Source organism: Pseudoliparis swirei, chromosome 5, assembly GCF_029220125.1.
Source record: "Pseudoliparis swirei isolate HS2019 ecotype Mariana Trench chromosome 5, NWPU_hadal_v1, whole genome shotgun sequence".
Lineage (NCBI taxonomy): Eukaryota > Metazoa > Chordata > Actinopteri > Perciformes > Liparidae > Pseudoliparis > Pseudoliparis swirei.
In genome coordinates, this window is record NC_079392.1 from 4,884,373 (window position 1) to 4,910,593 (window position 26,221).

The following is a 26,221-nucleotide window of genomic DNA, read 5'->3' on the forward strand; positions in this document are numbered from 1 at the left end:
GGAGTGGATGGTGAGGGGGAAGTGATGCTGACATGGCGTTGACTCCATTGTTATTGATGTGTTGAGTGTTTATCAAAGCATGTGATCCGGGCCCTCAGGGGCCTGAAGCCAAATTACCGAGATCTGCCAATCACAAGCAGCCGACTGATGCTGACTGACAGAAAACACACTCCTCACCTTTTCACCAGAAACTCCCATTAGCCCAGCGATCCCAATGACGCCCAGTGGACCCTGGAGAGGAGAGGAGAGGAGATGAGATGAGAGGAGAAGAGAAGAGATGAGAGAAGAGGAGGGGGATGAGATGAGAGGAGAGGAGATGAGAGGAGAAGAGAAGAGGAGAGAGGAGATGGGAGGAGAGGAGATGGGAAGAGAAGAGAGGAGAGAAGAGGAGGGGGATGAGATGAGAGGAGAGGGGGTGAGAGAAGAGGAGAGGATATGAGAGAAGAGGAGATGAGAGGAGAGGAGAGGAGAGGAGAGAGGAGAGGAGAGAGAGGAGAGGAGAGGAGTAGATGAGGAGAAGAGTAGAGGAGAGGAGTCGAAAGTACGTCAGTGGTTATTTTGCAACAAACCTGCAGGTTTAAAATGTTAAAATGTTGCTTTATTTACAACATAATTGTACAGATGCTACTAAAAAGGAAGCATTACATGTTTAAATAAATATATTTTTTTAAAGAATGTTCTTACAGTGCAAACGAGATGATTCCTGCTTCAGTTTAAAGTAAGAGAGAAAAAAAGGAGAAGACACATGTTACCATGGCTTATGATTATTATTTAAGAATTATTCACAGGCCTGAGGTCTGGGACCAGGTCTGAGGCCTGGGACCAGGTCTGAGGTCTGTGACCAGGTCTGAGGTCTGTGACCAGGTCTGAGGTCTGGCCCAGTGCCAGAAAGGGCAGCTGTACAGTGGAGTTTGATATCCTATCAGTGTGTTTACATTTTGCTTCTGTCAAAGTAAAACAAAACGTAACGTAACCTCATGGGAAAATATAGTGAAAGTATGAGGAACGGCGGAAAGTACAATAGACTTATCACAATAAGCCACAACAATAAGTACACAGCACCACAGCGTGTGACCTAAAGCATCAGAACCGGACTGAATTACAAAAGAGATGAAAAGAAGATGTATTTCTATTGTAGGAGTCCAATTATGGAACAACGTTAAAATGGTTATAAGAATGTCAACTAATTTTTGGTTTTCAAAAGGATTATTTATAAAACAATTTTTGAGGGTTATTGTGATTGAAATGTATGCGTATGGAAGATGTTTGTGGATATATATATATATATACATTTATATAAAAATATATATTATTTTTAATTTTATATATTATTTTTCTTTGTTTTGTATTAATTTTCTGATTTATTTGATTATAATAATTTAGGATAGGAATATATAACCATTTTTTTCTTCTACCTTTACCTTTTCAGTCTTACTGTTTTGAATATTATATAGAATAATATTGTAATATTGTCTTGCAATAATTGATGATAAAATACACAACAACAACAACAACAACAACAACAGTGTAACTGTAATAATATATAATATATATTTATATAACTGTATCATTACAGACCATTGTCATTCTGGCAAACCACTAAAGCCAGACTACAGCTTCCTCTTTGCAGAATGATATGTTCCCATAATTTGTTCCCTTTTTTTCTTCTTCTTTGGTTTATTTGATAAGAGACATTAATAAAAACATTTCTGTAAATGTGCCAGAGTTATTAGCCAAGAGGCTATTTTTCATCTGTATAGTCCCGAGAGGCAGATGTCATAAAACAACAAACCTAAAAACACAAGATTACATTTACAATGTTTGTACAATATTAAAAAGATTTACACGATTCTACAGCGACTGCTAATCTTACTCCTGTCACATTATCATACAGTGTATGCTCTTGTTATTTAATTGTATTCATCTTATTTTTTTATTATCTTAGAGAACGAGAGAGTAAGCTAGAGTCAGAGAGTGAGGGACGGACAAAAAGAAAAGAGTGACGTAACAGATGGATGAAGTGAGAGAGAAAAGAATCACACCGCTAAGATAAACACGGTGAGATTTTGTTCCGTTTTGCTCTTCCATAACTCAGAGAGAAATGTTATTCATGTCTCATCTCCCCGACACTTATCCCGCTGGGATGCAAGGAGAGCGGTAGAGTAACGGACGAGTGGCCGTGAGTGTGTGTGTGAAGGGATGCAGCCTGCAGCCTGGGAACAGGAGCTCCGGGACGAGTCGACCTCAAAGCCCTTAATTGGGAGTCAAAGTGGGACGATGTGCTCCGCCGTTTCGTTCACCAGAGGATAAATGCTTTTGAAGGGGTTTCCGTGTTCCGGGGCCTTGAGATGGAGCTTTTTAACAATACTGTTTGAAGGCGGTTGAGTTTCTCAGACTCGGCTACAAGAGTTTACCCACACGACCGTTAAACTCACAGTTAGAGAACAACGACGGCCCGAGTCCCTTGGAGTTAAGAGCACACGCAGAAACATGAAGGTGCCTGGCACGTGGAACCACAAATGGTTCTTCAGAGTGATGCCATAGAAGAACCATTTCTGGTTCCACAAAGAACCTTTTAACCCAGGGTTCTTTAAAGACAAATTTACTTAAATAGTTCTTCAAAGAACCTATAAAGGTGCCTCAAAGAACCTTAAAAAAATGATTCTTTAAGGCACCATTTCTGGTTCCGCAAAGAACCTTTCAAACCAGGGTTCTTTAAAGAACCATTTCCTTAAAGAGTTCTTCAAATAACCTATAAAGGTGTCTCAAAGAACCTTAAACAAATGGTTCTTAAAGGCACCATTTATGGTTCCACAAAGAACCTTTCAAACCAGGGTTCTTTAAAGAACCATTTCCTTAAAGAGTTCTTCAAAGAACCTATAAAGGTGTCTCAAAGAACCTTGAACAAATGATTCTTAAAGGCACCATTTAAGGTTCCACAAAGAACCTTTCAAACCAGGGTTCTTTAAAGAACCATTTCCTAAAAGAGTTCTTCAAAGAACCTTTAAAGGTGTCTCAAAGAATCTTAAAAAAAGGTTATTTAAGGCACCATTTATAGTTCCACAAAGAACCTTTCAAACCAGGGATCTTTAAAGAATCATTTCCTTAAAGAGTTCTCAAAAGAACCTTAAACATGGTTCTTTAAGGTACCATTTCTTGTTCTACAAAGAACCTTTCAAACCAGGGATCTTTAAAGAACCATTTCCTTAAAGAGTTCTTCAGAGAACCTATAAAGGTGTCTCAAACGGAAAAAAAACGGTTCTTCAGCAGGTGATGGTTCTTCGTAGAACCACGAAGCCTTTTAAAGAACCATTTAAGAACCATCATTGTTCTGTGTGTATGAAGTATATCTGCCACACGTCCATGAACTCACTGAGTGGCTGACATGTTACTCTGAGCTCACAGGTTGACATGTCAACTGTATTTCTACGCCTCACCTCATCGTGGACCCATACATGACAGGAAGAGTTGAGTTAAAAACGAAAACACTCCTCAGTTAATCTAAATTCTCTAAAATACACTAAACTTAAATAAAAATAAAAAAAATCCAGTAAAATATCACTTGAAACTATCCGACAAAGACCGACGTCCTGCAGCCTTTTCCTTTGCGTGGACCCCGGATTAACCCCGCGCTGTCCAACCACGGCGTCTCTCCGTCTCTTTTACACATCTCATGTATTTGGAAAGTGACGTAATGGCGTTCATTAAAGCCTCCATATGTCTTTGAGGCTTTTTTCTCTCAGCCCCCACGTCTCTCCCTCCTTGGATTCAAAGGACCCCTCGACTCAGTAAGTGCTTCATCCCTCTCGTATGTGAGGGGCCTCCGGGGGGGAAGGACGGACATACTTTGGATGTTCGGAGCGGTTGTGTACTTTAACAAAGAGGAAATACACGCCCCGACAAATCTCTCGATAGAGTGTTTTTTTGCCGGGTATAAAACATCAACCGAAGCAGAGAAGCATACACATGGGATTAGGACGATGCAGTTAATTGATACAACCATCCTAACACAGATGTGTTGGGACACTTTGGGACCAACATGTGTCTGGCTTAACTTAAATTCTTATATTTCACGACAACCTGCACCATGAGTGTGATTCTTTGGCGAGACCGGACGTCAAACACGCTTTTTTTTGGCAGGATTTGAGCCGTGAACACGTTTTTTAATCCCAAACGAAGCTGTCGATCACAGAGGACCTCTGATTGGTTGTTCTTTTGTTCCACTGCGGTGAGCCACAAGTTCACGATGAGAACACTTACACGAGGCTCCGAGTGTCTCCAAATGTTTAAAAGTGGGGATAACAGAAAATGCGTCCTTTATCCTCTCACTGGGAGGTTTAATTCAGTCGTGGAAGCACTGCATGATTATCTTATCATAAAACACGGCCATTAATGAAGCAAAGTCGTAAAACATTCAAGGACATGAACTCTAATAAAAGCTACAGCACGGACTCCACACTCACACCCTTTAAAATGTGTTTAATTCACGAGAAGCTACTGATGCGATGCAGACGGGCTGTTGATTAATGTCAGTCCTGTAAATTTAAACTTACTTGTGATCCAATCTTCCCGACATTTCCCACGTCTCCTTTCTCTCCCTGAAAGCAGAACACATCAAACAGTGTGCGGGTTAGCTTCCTGTAATTAAAGAGATGGTTGTCACCATCCTGCCCTCTGCTACTGGCCACAGAGTCACACAATGATAACATGTTTAAAACACATGATACCGTGATGACGGCACTGCATTTATAATAATAATAATAACGCATTTAATTTATATTGCGCTTTTCAAGGTACTCAAAGACACTTTACATCACATAATTTAAAGAATCCTAAAATATTTACAATAAAAATAACACAAATTACAATAAAAATTGCAAAATTTACAATAAAAATAGCAAAGATTACAATAAAAATAGCAACAATTACAATAAAAATAGCAACAATTTAAATTAAAATAACAACAATTTCGATAAAACACTTTAAATAAAAACAATAACAACATGGAGCACACAATCACAGATTAAAAGCATTATGGTGTGTACATAAGTCAATTTCAGCGAATAAAAAAAGGGTGAGTATAAAAAAAAGCCCCAAAAAATGCCATTTTTAAATAAGTCATAAGTGTCAGTGTCAGCGTTGTTTTTAAGACAAAGGCTGTTCTGGTATATATTTTAATTAGTTTTCGAATCACAGGTCTACAACAGTGTGCGTGGCAGAAAGCTACCAAGAAGAAGCCACATAGGCCTCAGCACAACCTCTTACAATACATACGCAGACATTATTTAAATTTTTCTTCACGTTTCAATGTCTAATAATTTATCATGGGCAAAAATAACTCGTTGGAATAATATTTATCTCAATAGTTCAAGTGTAATGCGATCATAAAAATAAAAAAAACAATCTAAACACGGTGGGAAATACCTTCTTAAGTTAAATAAATCTAAATTAAGACACATTTTACAAATCCACAAAGCTTATTCACACATTTTTTTGTTATCCACATTCCGCAAAGTTGTGGCGTGACGAAATGTTACATAACGAGACTCACCTCGAAGCCGTCCGGGCCGGGTTTGCCGATGTAGCCTTTCCTTCCCGGTCTCCCCTTTAAAAAGACACGCACGCAAACACACACACACACACACAAACACACACACACACACACACGCAATGATCAAAAGATAGTGAAGGCGTGTTCTAAATTTAGCTTTTTCATTCAAACCACCTGCAAGAGGCTCATTTTTGTGTGTGCACGTTTGTCTTTATGCATCAGTCAACATAACATGTGTGGTATCTGGGAGTTCTTACAGACGGGCCGGTGGTGCCAGGTGGGCCGAGTGGTCCTTCATCCCCCTGCAGAAACACAATATAGTTTATCACACACACACAAACATTCGCAAACATAAACACACACAAACACATGTTCACGTATACACGGCGGAATCCAGAGCAGACGAGTAAATACAGCTGGCACACTAAAAGACACACACACAAAGAAATGCACACACAGTGTACAGTTACCATTCCTATTGCGTGACTGGGCTCCCCAGGGGCGTCGTTAGGCCTATTTTAGGGGGGCTTCAGACCCTTTAAAATAGTCTTCAGCCCCGCTTAATAATTTGTCATTAGTGGCTTTAAAATTATTATTAATTTTTTTGGGTGCGATGTCATCAAACGAAACTGTTGTTTCTCACATGGACACGTTATTTATAAGTCTAATATGTGCGTGCGTTCTGGTTTGTATGTTTTCTCCCCCTTCAAATTACAATCTAATAGCCCATCATCATACTTAACGATAGAATCCCCGGGCACTAGGACCTTGGGGAGGCTGCTGCGCCGGCTTTCTCACTCTGCCAAGTAACGTCTCTGAAGACAGCCAGGATGACAGCCAATGAGGTGAGCTCAAAGTAAATGATGCACAGAGTGACCTGTACGTCCAGGTAGTTACAGAATGTGGCAATATATATATAATATAATATAATATATCGGTAGTTATTAACGAGTGTTAGCTACTCACATTTAGCTTTACTTGAGGCAAATGAAAGAGAAGAGTTAGAAACTGTCTCCATTGAGCGAGAGTGTGAACGAGAGAATTCAAAATACATGAAATAACTACGGACATCTCTCTATTCTTTGCATTAATATATATTATTATATATTTTTTTCATTGAATGGTATATTTGACACTGAACTAGTTCACCTTTATCTCAGTGATAGAGTCCAAATGAGCATAAAATATCACTATGACCCTGAAATGATGTCTCTTGTGTCGTCATAGACTGAATGCAGCAAAACTACAGAGAACATCACTTTCTGATTGAATCAATCTATGAACTGTCGGAAACAATGGATACCCCCCCCCCCCCCCAAATAAATGTGCGTGTGTGTGTGTGTGTGTGTGTGTGTGAGGAGAGTACGCCGGCCAACAACCTGGTTGTATCATTCAGCACAATTGAAAAGTATGTGTGTGTGCGTATGTGTGTGTGTGTGTGTGTGTGTTGTACACCTTCCAAAAGGGTTCTGTTCCTTTTTCTTTTTTTCCACCGCTGGAAACATTTGTTTTTATAAGCACCCAATGATGAATCATGACTCCACCAAGTGGAACATGCCCCGAGAGTTGAGGTATTGAAAAGAACTCCCACTCGGATCTAAGCTGCAGCTCTTTCGAGATGTGACCGCGTACTAAATGAGTAAGTATTATGTTGGTTAATCGCGCCTCAAAAGTTAATCTTGACGAATGATTCCGTTGGAAATTTTCCGCCCGAAGAGGAAAATATTTTCCAAGAATTTGTCAAGAACCGAGAGATGTGGACTCACCTGTGTTCCCTGTGGTCCTGACGGGCCTTGGGGCCCTCTGGCGACATGGAGACCCTGAAACACGTGAAATCAGCATGAAATCAGCATGAAATCAGCATGAATTCAGTTTGGATGGACAGAGAGAAGGAGTGAGAGATGCTGCTTTATACCTTTGGCCCAGGTGGACCGTTGGGACCCGGTATTCCAATGTCTCCAGGAAATCCCTGAAAAGAGAGAAATACTATTATTATATAATACATATATACATTATTATCATTGTGTGTTATTATTTAACCCAGTGGTTCTCAAATGGGGGTATGCGTGTACTACCCCTGGTGGGTACGTGAAGGCACTCCAGGGGGTACGTGAGATTTGTAAAACATTTATTTAAAATGAGAATCCATGAAAAAAAATCATTTAAAAAGAGGAATATGAGTTGTATAATATTCTATATTAAATCAGACGCTGAAGGCACAACTCTGTATTTAACCAAAAATGGTTAATTAGGAGGTAGTTAGCTGAAAGAATACTTCACAGGGGCTACATCACTGAAAAAAGGTTGAGAACCAGTGATGATGTCATGGTGAGTCATGTGACTTATTGGTGGAGTTTGATCCCACGCAGTAAATTAACTTGTTAAGTCTAGATTACTGTAGGGGTAGAAGGCGGGTACGAACTATGTATTGGCTTATATTGTATATATATATATATGTATTGTACTTCTAGCTCCTATTTGCAAATCAATTTTTTCATTTTTTTATTGATAGTAGGCATCAATTAGATATTTAGAGATGTCTGTCAGACAATTGAAATTACACGTGCAGATTTGCTTTCGAACAAAAAGTGTAAAAAATAGGATAAATAACAAAAAAGAGACAAGATGAAACCAAGAATACAAATAAAACAATATATATTTTGGGAGTGATCTATTCTCTATTCTACATTCATTGATTCATGAAAATAAAATCAGGTCTATGATGTATTACGTATGTAAGCCAATGTTCCTAATATATCAAAAACTGTTCCAGTAGACTGATTATCCTCTCCATGTTGTAAATGTCCATTGTAACGTCATTCATATATTCAGAGTAGGACTTCCTTGTGATAACCATCTCCTGGTGAGAGTCTTTTTGCCACCAGAAATACATTTAATAAAAGATGAGGCCTTATTACAAACTAATATAAAGAATAGTGATGGATTGCTATGGAGTGGGTGGAGGCTGAATACCTTCAGGCACTCCTGCCATAAAACAATTCAACTCATTTCGGAAAAAATATACCTGGTAGCTGCCCAATGTGACTTATGGTCATGTTGACCTCCTGTCTTTGGCATTTTCCATACTTTCCACACATGCGAGCGTCAATAATGACCTCTTTTGACAAAAGGTGAGGTATTCTACAGTCCGACGCACAGAGACACGCTGGAGGGAGATGCCAGAACAGGAGAAGCACAAGATTCATCTTGTTGTATTATATCAAGAATTGCAGCACATTTTAGGGTTAGTGAGACGAGTCGGTCGTCCACGGTCAGATTATGTCGGTATAAGTGAATAAATTAATAATATAACTGTAGTCCAGTGTTTCTGAGTAACAAGTTATTAGTATGAAACACCATAGAATACTGTAAAATAAAATATAAGGTCTAAAAGTATGAATACTAACTAGCAGCTCCCATAGGCCTCAAACGTCACACTATACAACACAATGTTACGTGTAATGGATACTTACTGACGCACTGTGCAGAGTATATTGACTATAAATGGCTATGTTCAGTAAAAATGTCATGGTTGAGCAAATGGCCGGTTTAATTATCACATATATCCTTTACAAGAGGATTTTTGTATGCAAAGGTGGCAAGTGAAGGAAAGGTCATACGATCCTCAAAAGGTCATCAATAGATATTAAAGAGATGTTGGCGTATAACTGGCCAAAGAGTCAGAACAAAATGTCCATGAATAGCCACAGAGAATACAATAATAGGCATTTATACACTATATTGTAAATTTTAGGAAAAGGTTGGGGAGTGTCCGAAAATATGTAAAGTTCATCATCTGAGGAGCATGAACGTGATTATTAAGAGGCACGATTTTGTCTATTATATTTCATTTCATTTATTTATTTATTTGAACAGGGACCGTACACATTAATCATCCCAGGGGTAAATGTCTCATTCTTCGCGAAGGCTAAATTTCAACTGTAGTCCCTGTGGCCAGAGAAAGGTTATCACAGAAACATCATAAAAAAGCAATACACTTACAGGTTACGATCAAATACTAGCCTCATCATAAAATCATTTAAAACTAGAACGGGCACTCGGTAGAGCGCATACCTTCGCATATCACAAGATTGGGCATTGAATTATGAACATTTTGGCATTAGTTGCATGCCAATTGGATACAAATTGACCGTGCTATGGTAAAAAGAAGATTTTGACCTTTCCATGACCTTGACCTTTGACCCGATTGATCCCAAAATCTAATCAAATGATCCCCAGATAATAACCAATCATCCCACCAAATTTCATGCGATTCGGTTTAATACTTTTTGTGTTATGCGAGTAACACACAAACAAATAAATACATATAATAAATACACGGCGATCAAAACATAACCTTCCGCATTTTCAATGCGAAGGTAAAAACGTCATAAATGTGCATTTCTTGATGCAAAGAGGAGAACATCTGAAAATCAAAACTGGGACATTCCCGAGTATTTCCCAATCCATCATTATATTAACAGCCAACTCCATGTAATCCTTCCATCCATCTTGGAAGCCATTGGCTCCCGGTGTGATGATGGATACGCCTCTGGGGGACATGGGACTGTATTTCAGGGAAATTCAGCAAATATCTGGGCCACGACTGTTCTGCTATTGCTTGTACAGATTGTTAGTCTGCATTTAAACGTGATTAGTAAATATTACTCAGACTAGAAACCAAGATTCTGCATTTTTTTTAAACGTCCGGCCGACAAACCAAAGAGAATAAACATATTTAAGATAAGACAATGGAAAATACATATATTTGAGAACCTGGAAAACTATTAAATACACAAAATACCTTTTTTTATAACGATTAATTTATTTATCAAGACGGGTGTCCTACCTCTGGTCCTGGAGGCCCGTGTGGTCCGTGTGGCCCCACCGCGCCAATTCTACCCTGTTTTAAAATACAGTGAAAACACCTTCCGTTAATATAAGTGTTCATTCTGTCACCATTTAGACAATAGTATATATGTATTCTATTCATTGTCCTCCATCATGAAGCTGAGTATAGGTGTGAATAACGTGTTCGCAATCTTTTTCTTCTTTTTAAAATGATGCTGTAGTGAATACAGTTTTTCACCGTGAAAAGAGAGACCACATTTCACAATAAAAGAGTCCGTTTTCCCCTCTCATTGGAACTCACTGTTTACGGTTTATATATAACAACTGTGCAACATGGCAAGCGCACACACACGCCCACACACACCCATGCACAAATAATAAAATAGAAAATACAAAATAGAAATATACAAACATGCACAAATTAAAAAAATACACCTTCAGTAATGTCTACACGTGCACCCTCGGCTGCAGAGACACATACACACTCACACTCACATACCGGTGGTCCGGGATTCCCTCTCGGCCCAGAAAGACCAGGTCCACCAGCAACACCCTGAAAGAAACAGACGTAATGATGATGTGTGTGTTATTAGGATATTAGGGGTACTTGCCATACCCCAAACCTCACCAAATGTGGCAAGCTTGTCAGGTGAAAATAGCCATTTGATATAGACGTCAAATTTGGGTAAAAAATTGCTCTCTAGCACACCCTCAAAGTGTGACCTTCACTCCACATGTCAATCTCCAAACCTCTCAGACCCCTAAGCTCCGCCTACTTAGATTTTCCACCATTTTGTATTTTGTGAAAAACACATAATTCGCCATTTCTCCTCCACGCTGGTTCCGATTTTTACCAAACTTTCTGTCGATCATGACTGAAGTAATAACAAGATATTTAAAAAGATTTTTTATATGTCTTTGTGTTAAGATTATATGGACTAATGAACCTCCGAGGGGCGTGTCTTGTGGTGTAAACTTCCCTCTATAGATTCTGCTACTGTCCAATTACTTCTCAAAGCAAATGTAAACAGAGTTCACTCATGGGATCGAGAACAGCAAAAAAAAGCATGAACCGTAAAAGTATTTTCAATAGACGTGTTCGCGAGTATTTTTTTTAAGAATGACATCTCGATCGTTGAGGATGCTGAATAAAATATCGAAGGATCTTTTCATAAATTACCGGGAACAATAGTTCCATGCACGTGACGACATGGCAGACGTACCTTATCGCCTGGGTCCCCCGTCTCTCCCGGTTCGCCCATTTGTCCCACTTCATCCTGAATGTCACAGTATTATACAGAGATATAAAACAGCGTATACAACAATACGCCGTACTGTAGATACAAAATGTACACACTACCGTTCAAAAGTTTGGGGTCACTCAGACAATTTTGTGTTTTCCATAAAAACTCACACTTTAATTTATCACATGAATTGCAAAATGAATATAAAATCTAGTCAAGACATTGACAAGGTTAGAAATAATGATTTTTATTGTAAATATTAATGTTGCTCTTTAAACTTGTGGCTCAAAGGAAGGCCAGTTTTATAGCTTCTCTCAGCAGCATAACTGTTTTCAGCTGCGCTCACATAAAAAGTGTTTACAAGGGTTTTCTACCCCTCCGTTAGTCTTCTAAGGCGATAACACAATGTATCAAGAGAACACTGGAGATGGGCCTCTATACACCTCTGTAGAGACTTTATTAAACACCAGAGAATAGTCATTTACCACATTAACTATGTATAGCAGTGTATTTATGATTAATTTAATGTTATCTTCATTGAAAAAAACATTTCTAAGTGACCCCAAACTTTTAAACGGTAGTGTATACATTTAACTCAAGCATATACTGAATAAGAACATCACGCAGCAACATGTGTACACATTCAAAGTGACTTACTATTAAAATGCTGTTTGATTATCACACAAAAAAACACGAATAATAACACTGTAAAGAACCAACATACATATGGCGCAATGCACATGTATTAAATCACTACTAACAGGGTCTGTCTATTATCGTGTTCTTTAATTTGAGTTTGTGGTGGCTGCATTGGATCCGAATGTTAACAGGAAGTGAGCTGGGCTACAACTGACACATTACACACACGATACACGGCAATAATATGAATATTTAGATCACCTTATCACCTTTCAATCCGGGCAGGCCGGCTGGTCCTGCTGGACCCTGCCACAGGAAGAAGAGGAAATAAAGAAGGATCAGTCCATTTATGAAAAGAGAGAAAAGGGGAAACATTTTTGGGAGGAATCAGCGACTTCAACGACAGAATATGTTTAAAAGCGGGAATTTAAAATGAAGGAAATGGACATGTTTTAAAACTTATTTCTCTTTTTCATGATATATTTTGACAGGCTAGACGATGCATGTAGGGTGGTACTATATTCACGGTGTGGGGTTACATACAGTGCATATAGATACCTCAATATCTATATATATATATATATATGTATATTCCTAAAATGTTGTGTGCAGTAGCCATTGTCTAACTTACCTGAGGCCCCACCAGTCCAGGCAGTCCTTGCAGTCCCTCAGGCCCTGGTTCCCCCTGTGAAGGGATGGAGGTACACAATGACAATCACACACACACACACACACACACACACACACACACACACACCATAACGGCCCGCGGTTGTTACCTTACAAATCTATATCTTTTACTTTTCAATGTTATTCTAATGTATTCTATTCTATTATATTGTATTATATTGTATTGTATTATATTATATTGTATTATATTGCATTCAATTAAATATTGTTATATTGTATTATATTGTATTCTATTCTACTAAAGTGTATGTTATTATATTATATTGTATTCTATTTTATTGTATTATATTTTAATATATTCTATTTTATTATAATGTATTCTATTTTATTGTATTTAGTGTATTTTATTGTATTCTATTGTATTCTATTGTATTCTATTTGTATTATATTTTATTGTTTGCTATTTTATTTTATTTTATTGTTTCCTATTGTTTTCTATTAATTTTTTTTGTTTGGGGGGGGGGGTGTTGTCTTGAGGCGTGGGGAAGGGAGAAGGAGATGCTGTAAAGGCTGGAGGGGTTAATAAAAGCCTTTTGTTGGGCAGTTGATGAATTTCATAACACACATGGACAAAAAAATAATACTATGTTGGTATAGTAAGTTGGTTAAAATGTATTTTATATATATGTCGAAGCGAATGCTTTGTTATTAAACTCAAGTTCACCTCAAACGTTATCCCCCCCCCCCCCCCCCAAAATACATGCAAAAGAAGCCCAAGTGAGAGACGAGTGACAGGACATGGCTTCATTCTATATCATCGCGGCCATGTGGCTTTAAACTAGAGGGATCCACATGGACCCTGTGGGGCCGGTGTTTGATGCTGTGCCCCACCCCCCTCCCCCCCAGGTGGTACTGCAACGGGACGGACACAAATCAAAAAGAAACGAACGTTCAACAGAGAGAATACATGAAACATGTCAAACTAAAAGAGGGGGCGGGGATAGCCACCAGCCCACTGAAGAGATCTGGTACATCAACATCCCGTCACTGCTGTCCAGCTGCAGCCTGAATGCCAGATGGTTTTGAGATCATCCAAGTGAGTTTAAAGGACCCATATTATGCCCATTTTTCCACAAGTTGATATGGTTCCTTGGGGTCTTAATGAAATGTTTGTAACATATTTTGGTCAAAATACCACAAGAATCATTTCAAACAGCACCCTTTTTACCCTGTCAAAAACACCTCCCCACAGATGTACCTGTTTTGAGTGCCTGTGCCTTTAAATGCTAATGAGCCAGCTCCCCCCTCTCCCCTCCCCCTCCTCCACGAGGGTTAGTGGTGGTGGGGGGCGGTCCGAGGCCATGTAGCCAGACTCCCTACATGGGCGTGCTTCAAAATCTACGTCGACGTTGGTGGTGATCCCATTTGACGCACTCAAGCATATCGTTTCTGACATAGAGGAACCACAACAAGCCGCGTGAGTTGGTTTTTTCCAGCGTTTTTGTGTTGGGAGACATGCCAGATACCCAAATTAACGTATAGAAGCACTAAAATAGTGGAATTTTCAGAATATGTCCCCTTTAAAGGGTACCTGTTGAGATCGCGAATATGTAGCCAGATCAAAAGATAATGTGTTTCTAAAGGTTATTCATGCACTGACGGTCCAGTATTCAATAACAATACGTAGTTTAGGCTGTTCAAAGTCCCTCAACTCCGACAAGCTTCATTGCACTGGTGCTTGAATATGGCGCCGGTGGTGTGACGTCACATCGTTGATAGATCGACAGCCAACCACAGCGGATGTGTTCAGAAACCAATGTAAACAATGTCGAGCGCTCGCAAACAAATGCTGAGAACTTGATAATAATAAAGAAAACGGGCGAAATATGGACGATGAAAGATTGTCAGATTCAGCAACTGGATACTTGTATGAACCATTAAAAGCAGACTATCCCCATTTAGTTAATTGTGACAGCGATGATAGCGATGATTCTGATGAAGTTGATGCCGAAGGACCGCCGGTACAGATGCTTCACCGTGCGGACCGTGCACGCAAGTCGGCGGACGTTTGGTGCAGTTGTGGGAAATGTGTGCCACAAAAAACAGACAGAGTGCATTTGTTGTAAAGAACACGAACTTATGTCCGATGATATAGTGACATTAGACACAAAAGCGTGAGCTTGATAGCTACATCGCGCATAAGCCAGCGCTGGAGATGTCTTTCATTGATGCAATGATCGCAGACCGGCGTCGGAGCTCTGCAGCGGAACAATCGATCGGCGTATTGAGCACCCCTGCATTCAAGCATTAAATAGCCGAGAGGTTTTTTCAGCGTGAGGAATTCGATGTGTGGCGGGAGTGCGTGAGATAAGACCGAAATGCGTGAGTCTCACGCTCAATGCGTGAGACTTGAGAGCCCTGATGTAGGCTAATTTGCGATCACCAGAGTTGGTGTGAGTCCGTTTATTATTTAGACAACCGAACGCCTTGCACTGCGCCATCTTGGCGTGAACTCCATTCGTGAACTGGTTTGAGGCCACCGATCTATCCCAAGAAGCAACGCGTGTAGAAGTGGCTCCGGATTGGCTGAATTCCTTTCAACGACTCTACGTCATAGTGACCTTTGACATGAGTAAATAACTGGCAAGATGTCTGCGCACTGAAGCGTTCACGGACTCGGAATGTTGACAAAGAAATGTAAAGCCTCGGGCTATGCGTGACTTGTTGACAATAGCGGCGGGGAAAATATGATTTATTTGATGCGCCTAATGGATGTAGCACGTTGTTGTTTTGGGCTACAGGTACCCTTTAAGGACTTGGCAGAACCCCGATTAGAGCCTCTTGTTTTAACACAACCACTGTAGCCTCAGAAGAGCCCCTCAAACAACAATGTTTCAGCACCCTGAGCACCATATTGTGTCATATACTTTACAACCAGCGTGTGGGGAAAAGCACAATTGAATTACTATATATATCCAGGCCTCGCCATAACACATGCAAATGATTACAAGTAAGTAAAAGTGAATCAGTAACACACACACACAAATAATACCCAAATCCATAATTTGTCTCCACTGTGTTTCTCATTAAGGCTGTGAAAAGAGCATTAGGCTGTATGATATTTTTGCTGAGTCACACACTGGAAAAGACATCAATCGCATAGCAGAGGGAACACTTGCTGCTCCGGTTCTGCTGAACTAAAGTTCTGATAATTAATAAGACGAGAAACTGGAACAGCAGAGGAGGTGATTGACACCGGGAAGTGAAAATGAGTTATTAGATGTCAAAGCAAAGTTTTCTGTGTGTGAGCAATATCCTTTCGTCAAACTCACTCGGCCGGAACGTCGACTAAATATGAATTACATCAAAGGCATGGACAAAGGAGGTGAAAGTATTTTTGGCTCTGTTGTATGAAAAGAACTTCAAGGCAATAATTTGTTGGTGTAAAGGACAAGCGCTTCATCAGCTTGAATTATTGATCATTCATTTCCCTGAGAAATGTTGTAAATCTACACATGAAGTGCAATATAAACACTTCATGTGTAGAGTATTTGTATCTGTTTTTGTGTCTTGTTTTGTGTCTTATTTTGAAGTCCCCGTCTCTCGTGTCCTCTGTTTCCCTGCACTTCCTGTCCCTGTGATCGTCTGCCCTGTTCCTGATTGTTTCCTCCTGTGTGATTGCTGGCCCCGCCCTCATGTGTCCACCTGTGTCTCGTGGTGGTTGGACCCTGGGGAACGAGACGCAGGTGGACACAATGAGGGCGGAGCTAGCAATCACACAGGTGGAAACAATCAGGAACAGGGCAGACGATCACAGGGACAGGAAATGCAGGCAACCAATCAGAAAGCTCACCACCGCATCATACGTTGTTGTCGGGCAGGGGTGTCAAACTCATTTTCACCGTGGGCCACATCAGCATCATGGCCGCCTCTTAAAGGGCCGGTTGTAACTGTAACTGTATAAATTACTCCCGAACTAGAGTTAAATAACTCTCTTTGCATTTGATTATTGTTTATTTGAGTGGAGAAATATTGTACATAAGAACATTGATCTAATATTATCACATAAACCCATTAAAATTGAAACCTTCAAAATAAAAGTAGAGAATATATATATATTTTTTTTACATTTCTTTAAGAAAAGGTGATCATATGTCTTTGAAGCCGTCAGGGGCCACATGAAATGACGTGGCGGACCGGATTCGGGCCCCGGGCCTTGTGTTTGACACCTGTGTTGTAGGGTAACAGGTTGGACTGATACTTGAGGTCAAAAATGGGTCTGAAATGACAATTATTTACTTTATGTAAATGTTCCTACCTAGTTTTAGAACACGTGGTGCCATATCCCATTACACAAACTAGCTCATATTATTCTGATCCTCTGAATACCTGAATAAACCCCACGTTCCAACGCTGTGGTATTCTCCATGTTGTGATAGCTCTACATGTGTAACCTTCTTTTGGCTCACATCCTCATTCATGTAAAAACAAAAGAAAGTGTCTGAATGCTTTACGTCTGACTGTGTCTGCAGTAAAGATGACTTACGCTCAGTAGCCGAGGTCAAGGTTAAGGAAACGCCATCCATCCAGATGTTTCGTGCACACGGTGATCCCTCAAGCAAATTTTATTTTTTTAAATATTGGGCTGTATAAAATAAACTGAATTGAATAAACGGAGTAATAAGACAAGTGGTTATGCTGGTAACATTTAAACCTTCGGTGGCGAGGCAGCTTTTCATATTGACATTTGACATACTGTATGTCAAACTTAAATATATTGACAGTATCTTCACACTGTGTTAGCACATCTCCGTCACACATGCAGAAAATACGTCAAAAATGTAAGTTAAAATCACTAAGTGAACTTTTTGGAGCCTTATTCTGAATCCTACCCTACTTATAATCTATTCCTTTGACTGCATCTAATTAGGTTTCAGGAGTAATGTAAGCTGTGAGCAACTGACATGAAAAACAAGCACTCAACACGTCCAACCAAAACATAGATGACGGCATGCAAATGTGCATTTTTCACGCGTGAAGAAACACATCCTGTTGTCCATCATCGGAACCACAATGTAAGAGCCGTTGAAAGAAAGATGGACAGACGAGCAATCTTGGTACAACACGTGTGAGAGGCAGATGCCACATTGAATGATAGATCAAATATTGTACTTATTCGCCGTGGGAAATGTAACACGTGAATAAAAAATGATAACATTGCAAAACTGACACTCACCCTCAGACCAGGAAATCCACAAATGCCAATCCCACCGGCAGGCCCCTGTGAAACATCACAGCAACATCCTAAGTACACAGGACGGGACACTTACAGTATGACACATTCCTCATCCTAAAGGCTGCATTGGAAATACTGTAAGATCTCCTTTGCATGTTTTTCATGCGCAAACATCTGAGATGACAAAGCATCTCCAACATATCTACGTCTGAACCCACGAGGCTGCTCAGTCGGTCCTGTGATGAACAACTCATGAGCAACGATGCGTCTCATTCTGTAGACGCACTTCAATAAACAATGAATGAAATGATTTACACATCTTATTCATTTGAATACTTTGATGCAGGAAATAACCACGCTACTTTTTTTCTTGCAATTTTACACACGCGCCCACGAATGAAAGAGTACAGGTAACAATCCTGGAGAACTAGCATGCATAGATGGAGGACAGAGAGGGGAAATAATAACAGGCAGAGATAGATGAAAAGAGGAGGATTAAAAAAAGAAAGGTCGGGAGTTCTCACCTCATTGCCATCGGGACCAGGAAGACCCCTCTCCCCCACATCTCCCACCACACCCTGTGGGGAAAAAGTACATCCACATCCAATTTAAGGTAAGTGCAATCTTTGGCAATTACACCATCAAGTGTGCATTATAAAGCACCTCCGTAAAGGTGAATGAACAGTTATCTACAGTTTAGCTTTCTATATATATATATTTTTTTATTATTTATTCTTATTATTTAAAAAAAAAAATTTATATATATATGTTTATATATATTTATATATATTTTATATATATCTATCTATACATATATATATATATATGTTTATATATATTTATTTTATTTATATATATATGTTTATATATATATATTTATATATATTTTCTATATATATATATATATAAATATTTTTAAATATATATACATATATGTATATATGTATATATATACTGTATATATATACATATATATATTATATTGTTATGAACCCAAACATGAGGGTGTGAGATGTTCCACAACAAGTATACAGCAGAAATAGTGGTTATTTCTCTATATGGGAAATGATAACTGTTTCCACGGAGTAAACACAGAGATAAGCCATGCCCCCTCTAAGGCGCGAATGAAGCGAATTACGCGAATGAACCACAAATAGTCAAGCAGTAAACTCAAGCGAGTAAAGGTGTGAACGCAGCATCAGCTTTCCTACTGTCCCTAATTTATATGTGTTACGTTTATCCATGGCACCCAACCGTTACTAAATATATAGCATTTGACGTGCAATTTCCCCCAAATGATTGATAAAGATGTGTGAAAATAAAACTTATTGAATGAGGCAAGATAAGCCTGTGTACCGGTGAGCTTACGGATGTGTGTACAATAGCCCTGAGACCACAGAATTTGATCCCGTTAGCCGAAACATCGCGAAACATTTCAGAAGAAAACACTCGGATAAAAAAAAGGCTCTGGGCTCGCTGCCCGCTTGGCAGCGTCGGCAGACAAGGTAAGACTTGTTTCCTAAAACATTAACTTTTCACAGGGTGACGTTCCGACCTTGACGTTCCCCTTTTTGTATCTATCTCAATCTGTATTTTTATTTTTAATGGCACAAACTCAGCACCGCAGAACCAATGCCAACATGCAGCCATCCGACATTTTCCATTGTGGTTTGCCACATCTATTGTTCTGTCCATCCTGTTGCTCTCCTGAAGGGTTCTTCCCTTCTTCTTTTTTCCTTGTGAAAGGTATTTTTTCTATTTCTTGAGAGTTTTCTCCTGATCTGATGTGAGGTCAAAGGTCAGGGATGTCGTATGTGTACAGATTGTAAAGCCCTCTGAGGCAAATTCAGAAATGTGATATTGCGCTGTATAAAATAAACTGAATTGAATCGTGTTAAATCAGCTAAAGGAGTTAGCTTCAGCACATTTACACCAGATGCAGCACACAAGTTCGTTGAATTGTACGTGGGATGTGAAGGACTTCTATTTTAAGAGATGGATAACATTTGTATTCGTTTTTTACAATCTCCCTGATTTTTCACATGAAATAACACGATAATAATCATGCCTGCAGCTGTCTCCTCATATTGATAGATTACAAACATATGTACGACCTAAGGCAGGAAACAAATGAATTCATTATTACGTGTCTTCCTTTGAGGCCAGGTTTTCCAACAGGACCACGAAATCCCTAGAAAAGAAAAATAAGAAGTAGGTGAGTGACAGTCTGGGTCATGGACCTGGGAATTGGTTCTCTAATCTCCTGTATTGATTGGAATAATATAGGACAACTGCACTCCTCTATTGTACAGAGACATTTGTAATATATGGCGGATAAGCTAGGATTTAAAAAATGGTTTCACCATATTGAAAATATTGTTTCCTTGGCACAAAGCCAGCTGATGTGCAATAAGGACCAGGATCTCCTTGAGACCAGAATATCACCAGAATAATGGAAGGAAGGAGTGATAGGAATAGCCTAAATGGAAAATATGCATTTTTCTGTGTCATCATTTTTGAAGATGGAAATATATGACAGAAGAGAACTGGAAAAAAGAAATATATAAATATAAATATAAAATTTGAGTAAAGTGGGAGTAAAACCAAAAATATCAGGACAGCTTGCATTTATCAAACCTCCACCAGGGAGGGAGTAACAATTGAGTTGGAGAGAAAAATTGGAGAACAAAAGTGGAAAGACATGAAATAGATGATATTCTTTGAGATGAATGTGATTAATAATGGTAATGAAAAGCACAAAGGAATAGTCATAAAAAGGTGCATCACTCACTCTCTCCCCCTCTGGCCCCTGTGGCCCAGCAACGCCTGGAGGCCCAATGAAACCCTGGAAATCAGGAATATTTTGTATTTAAAAATATTGTCTGAACATTACAACTGCACATTTTTCACCAGCGTGAAACAACAATATCTCACTAAAACATTCCTCAACACAATACTTATATGTTGCTGCACATTGCTCATGAACCTTGTTATAAACTATTTATAATGTATATAGATAATCTATATACGTGATCCTGAATGTGTGTCCTTGTGCACATACACACCATACACATTATAACTTTTATATATATAGTATATATAGTATATATATACTATATATATACTATACATTTTCTACTTATGTCTGCTTTTTTCAATATTTTTTATTTTGTATTTATTATTTATTTGTTCTCCTCTTTTACTCTATATTTTCTACTATTGTCTGTTTTTTGCTTTATTTATTTTTTGTATTTATTATTAAAAAAATTCTCCTCTATACTATACATTTTCTAGTTATGTCTGTTTTTTCAATATTTGTGATTTTCTATTTATTATTTTCTTTTTTTTTCTTCCTCTTTTACTCTTTATGTTCTACTAATGTCAGTTTTTTATTTTTATTTCTTTCTTTCTTTTTTTCTCCTCTGTTACTATCCATTTTCTACTTATCTTGTCTGTTTTTGTCTTTTGTTTTCATAATTTATATTTTGTCCTTGTTTTGTCGTGTTGTTTTGTCGCAGTGAAACTGTATAAAATCAATAAATAAAAAGTTTTAAAAAATAAAAATAAAACTCATTAGTGTAATGTCCGTCTCTGTGGCTCTTTTTTTCCATGTTGCGTGCCTCACTCTGACATATTAATCCCAGACTATCCTGTTTCTCTGAGCTGCAACGCTCCATTTACTGTATGTCTCACTCGCTGATCCCCCCCCCCCCTTCTTTCCATCTGTTTGTATTCCATCCTCTTTCTCAATTAACAATAAGACGGCCCGGTCGGCCTTCACTTTAGCAGCCTCACATCAGGCATGTGTATGTGTCAGAAAATAACACTAAAGAGTCAGAGCGCTCTCTCTGGAACGAGGCTGTCGGGCCTGACGCCATCCTAATAATCCTTTCAGGAAATGAAGCGTTCCTTCCAGCGTTGGTAAAGAAAAGAAGGGTTAGAGCGAGAGAAAAAGAGCCACTTTGTACTCACGCGGACACCTTTAGGCCCCGGGCTACCCTGTGGACCAGCTAAACCCTGAAACAACAAAAAAGCTGAGGTCAGTGATTTCACATGATGAGAGAAGCATCAACAACATCAGACAGCTAGATGGTTAAAGAACGGTGTCAGTTCAAAAAAAAAAAAATCACGGTATCAAAGAGAAATTGTGGTTTTAAAATCATCTATATTTGCGGAAAGAAAATATGTGTTTGTATTGTATACTTTGAATTGGACTTTATATTTTTCTCATATGGTTTTAATGAGTCCACAGATTGAAAACATGGAAATTCACCAGGAAACCAATCACATTGATGAACGCCTTTCATTGTATTCAACATTTTCCAATACACTGTCAGGTAAATAAAACAATAGGTTCATAAATAGCAGTATTTTACTGCTGAATTGGGTAAGAAAACGTGCAAAAAGGGGAAAGCAGAAAGAAGTGTGCATTATGCAGTTATCGTTAACGTTGCGTATTGTTGTATTTGTTGTTGTCGAGTTCTCGACAGAGCAACGGATAATCTAAGAGGATCGATGGAGGAACTGGGAGCGTATTTTCTGTATTTTTCACTGCACCTGCCTGCCAGGGTAACCTGCAGCTCCGGCTTTCCCTGGAAGTCCTGGAATGCCCTGCAGCAGAGAGAGAGAGAGAGAGAGAGAGAGAGAGAGATGAATGAATAGGTGAATGGGGAGATTAGATGGATGGATAACGTGAAAGACGAGACACGCGGACTTCGACCGGCATTGCCAACTGAGGAATATAGAACGAGCACTGTTCATTGTGGACGGCCTCCACCCAGACGGCCCTGACTATTACCTGGACCTTCCTGCAGACCTCCAACACACTCTCCCCTCCCCGGCTCTCAGTCTGCTGTTTTTTCCCCTCGCTTAGTGTTAAAAAACAACGCACAAATGTCTAGCGATCCACGAATGAATGCAGCGCGACCCCACACACAAAGATATCGTAATTTATTTACGTCTGCATTGGAATGTATTTGTGAATCCTTCTGCGTGCGTTTGTGAGTCTAATTTATTTGTAAATCCTCCTGTGTGCATTTGTAAATTGAATATATTTGTGAATTGTTCTGCATTTGTGAGTCTCTCTGTGTGCGTTTGTGTTTATTACCTTCGCATTCTGCGGAAGGTTATGTTTTGATCGCTGTGTATTTATTTCATTCTTTTTTGTATGTGTATGTGTGTGTTATTCGCATAACTCAAAAAGTATTAAACCGAATCGCATGAAATTTGGTGGGATGATTGGTTATTATCCGGGGACCATTTGATTAGATTTTGGGATTGATCGGGTCAAAGGTCAAGGTCAAGGTCATGAAAAGGTCAACATCTTTTTTTTACCATAGCGCAGTAAATTTTTTCCAATTGGCATGCAATTCGCCAAAATGTGGCTGCGGCGAAGGTATGCGCTCTACCGAGTGCCCGTTCTAGTTGAGACTGATCTGACCCCGTAGTAAATCAATGCTTTTTACTACTTCGCCAGGAGCTTGGATTTGGACCACAACAAAACTCTATCTCTTGATTTCTCACATGCAAACACACACACACACACATACATACACACATGCACACACATCACAACTTACTTGTTCTCCTGGCAGTCCGGCTGACCCTGGATAACCTTTAAGACCCTTGAAAATAGAATAGAGTAGTTTTATTGCATCAGCGTGTTAACATGCTCAACATGTCAATGCTAACATGCTAACGCTTAGCAAGTAGCCTGTTTACCACGTTAGCATCTGTCAATTAGAGGTTAACACAAAGTAACGCAAACAGGAAGAACAGACAATCAAACAATTTAAAACTTGCTTCAAGGTGACATTTAGTGACTCTTTTCATTGAGAACTGTGTGTTGTTCTTATTGTACATCTCAAATAAGCTTTTTTTATGATGTTTCTACTATTTGTAACTGTTTGTTTCTTTGGTGGATATCAGGAAGATTAGCGGCCGCTAAGGCATCAGCTAACAGGGGATCCAGGTAATAAACTAATGAACTAAACTTACTAATTATCTTTTATTTAAAATAAAAAAGTTTTTATTATGTTTCTAGTATTTTTTAACTGTTTGTTTTACGTCATGTTTTTGCATATTTGTGTGTATTACATGTCGTCTTTTTTGTGGACCCCTGGAAGATTAGCGGCCGCCAAGGCGTCAGCTAACGGGGGATCCAGTTAATAAACTAATGAACTAAACTAACTAATTATCTTTTATTATTTTATTTTTTTTACTATGTTTCTACTATTTTTAACTGTTTGTTTTACGTCATGTTTTTGCATGTTTATGTGTATTAAATGTCGTCTTTTTTGTGGACTCTCGGAAGATTAGCGGCCGCCAAGGCGTCAGCTAACGGGGGATCCAGTTAATAAACTAATGAACTAAACTAACTAATTATCTGCATTTGTGGCTTGCATATATCCTGAGGATGAGATGTCCTGAAGGGATGTAGGAATAGTCTGGATACTCTTTCATGCATCCCTCATTGTTGGTACCACCCCCTGAGGTCAAAGGTCACATTGAATGACCTCTGGACAGGGTTGGTGTGATTCTGACTGCAAATTCCCAATGCACGCGAGACTGACATATGACATGTGTTTGATGGTGAGTGTTAAAATCCATATGACTTGCACTCTCTGTTATGATTGGGTAGAGACGGGGAAGGAGATAGACAGCAGGAGGACGTGTGGTGGTGTGTGGGGCATCAAATGGAATTAGTTATAATACAATAAATCTGTAAATGTTTTATTTCCTATTTGTCAAAAAAAATAAAAGTCTCTGTTTGTCCTGTCTAGTGTTTCCAGGACCGAGTCTAGAACCATTTCTGGGTTCTGGCTGAATGGTTTGCAGAGTACAGTGTGGTTGAGCTTTAAAAAAAAAAAAAAACTGACAACTAAAACCCTAAAACAAATCTATAAAATAAAGAGATTGGTCATTCAAATCCAAAAGACACTTTTGTGCTACCGCCAAATGCTTCCCCCTTCGTTAAACAAACACTTTTGTATAAAGCCAACCAGATTTATTGTTCGCTAAGTCCAAGCTTCTCTTAAGTCCTTTTTATTTTACCATTTGAATTTATTATCAACAACATATGTTAACAGTTTCCAAAAAGGCAAGGTCACAGCCGGGTCATTGTCTTTCTTTTGGGGGGGGAGGGGGGGGGGAGAGCAAGAGGACCTTCTTGCTTGGTAGCGTTGACTCCATCGTGTGACACACACACACCTTCCCTCTCCATATAAGGCCGACTCGGAGGGGCGGATAGCATCGGGACCCGAGACGTTCATTTCCTCTGGAAATACTTGTGAGGGCACCGGTTCACGTGCCGGGGCGTATTGGGTTCAGCTGCTGCAAACACTGGGCCGGCCCCCTGGGGAGTCAAGGTGAAGGCAAGCTACGTGGAGACGAGACTCAAAGCTTCGATGAGAGGCGACTAGAGGACAACTGTGTGGATGAGGCCGAGGCAGCGGCAGGATCTGGTGTTCTCAAATGGGGGGTATGTGTACTACCCCTGGGGGTACGTGAAGTTTTTTATTTTTTATTACATGAGATTTGTAAACAAAAACATTTATAAAAATTAATTAATTTCAAAAATAATTTCAAAATAAAATATATGTGTTATATAATAATAAATAATTTCAAAATACAATATAAGTGTTATATAATAATAAATAATTTCAAAATAAAATAGAAGTGTTATATATTCTATATGTAATCACTTATGGCATTTTTTACATAGAAATGGCTGGTTAGGGCGTACTTGGCTGAACTATTCTATGAAGGTAGATTTGTGTCTTTATTACACAAATTTCTCATTTGTAAGTAAATTAATTGTTAGTTTTGCTGATGAAACTAGAATGTGCTGCTGCAAATCCCAAATATTTGTTCTCAAAAAAAAAAAAAACCCGCTGACGAAAACAAAAATCTACGAGTAGATTTTGGACGTAGTGGGCGAGGCTTAGGCCGCCGAATGAGCGAGGAGTTTCTATTGGTGGGTTCGACTCGCTCTCGGCTCGCTACGCTAACGGGAGGTTTACGGTGAGGAAGGACACTTTGACCTCAAAGCCTAATCAAGTTTAAAAGCGA

At 39.1% G+C, this 26,221-nt stretch overlaps 1 protein-coding gene across 1 annotated transcript in view; it reads right to left on the reverse strand.

Annotated features, from left to right (window-relative positions):
* LOC130194073 (collagen alpha-1(XXIV) chain-like) overlaps positions 1-26,221 on the reverse strand; it is a 107,843-nt gene that overhangs the window by 43,529 nt on the left and 38,093 nt on the right. The window contains exons 8-25 of the mRNA XM_056414954.1: positions 23,731-23,775; positions 22,709-22,762; positions 22,124-22,168; positions 20,943-20,996; positions 20,298-20,342; positions 18,676-18,729; positions 18,152-18,196; positions 12,917-12,970; positions 12,547-12,591; positions 11,626-11,679; positions 10,902-10,955; positions 10,401-10,454; positions 7,467-7,520; positions 7,318-7,371; positions 5,809-5,853; positions 5,552-5,605; positions 4,554-4,598; positions 178-231 (exon numbers count right to left, since the gene is read on the reverse strand). Coding sequence (XP_056270929.1) covers positions 178-231; positions 4,554-4,598; positions 5,552-5,605; positions 5,809-5,853; positions 7,318-7,371; positions 7,467-7,520; positions 10,401-10,454; positions 10,902-10,955; positions 11,626-11,679; positions 12,547-12,591; positions 12,917-12,970; positions 18,152-18,196; positions 18,676-18,729; positions 20,298-20,342; positions 20,943-20,996; positions 22,124-22,168; positions 22,709-22,762; positions 23,731-23,775 — 909 coding nt within the window. The remainder of the gene's footprint in view (positions 1-177; positions 232-4,553; positions 4,599-5,551; positions 5,606-5,808; positions 5,854-7,317; positions 7,372-7,466; positions 7,521-10,400; positions 10,455-10,901; positions 10,956-11,625; positions 11,680-12,546; positions 12,592-12,916; positions 12,971-18,151; positions 18,197-18,675; positions 18,730-20,297; positions 20,343-20,942; positions 20,997-22,123; positions 22,169-22,708; positions 22,763-23,730; positions 23,776-26,221) is intronic.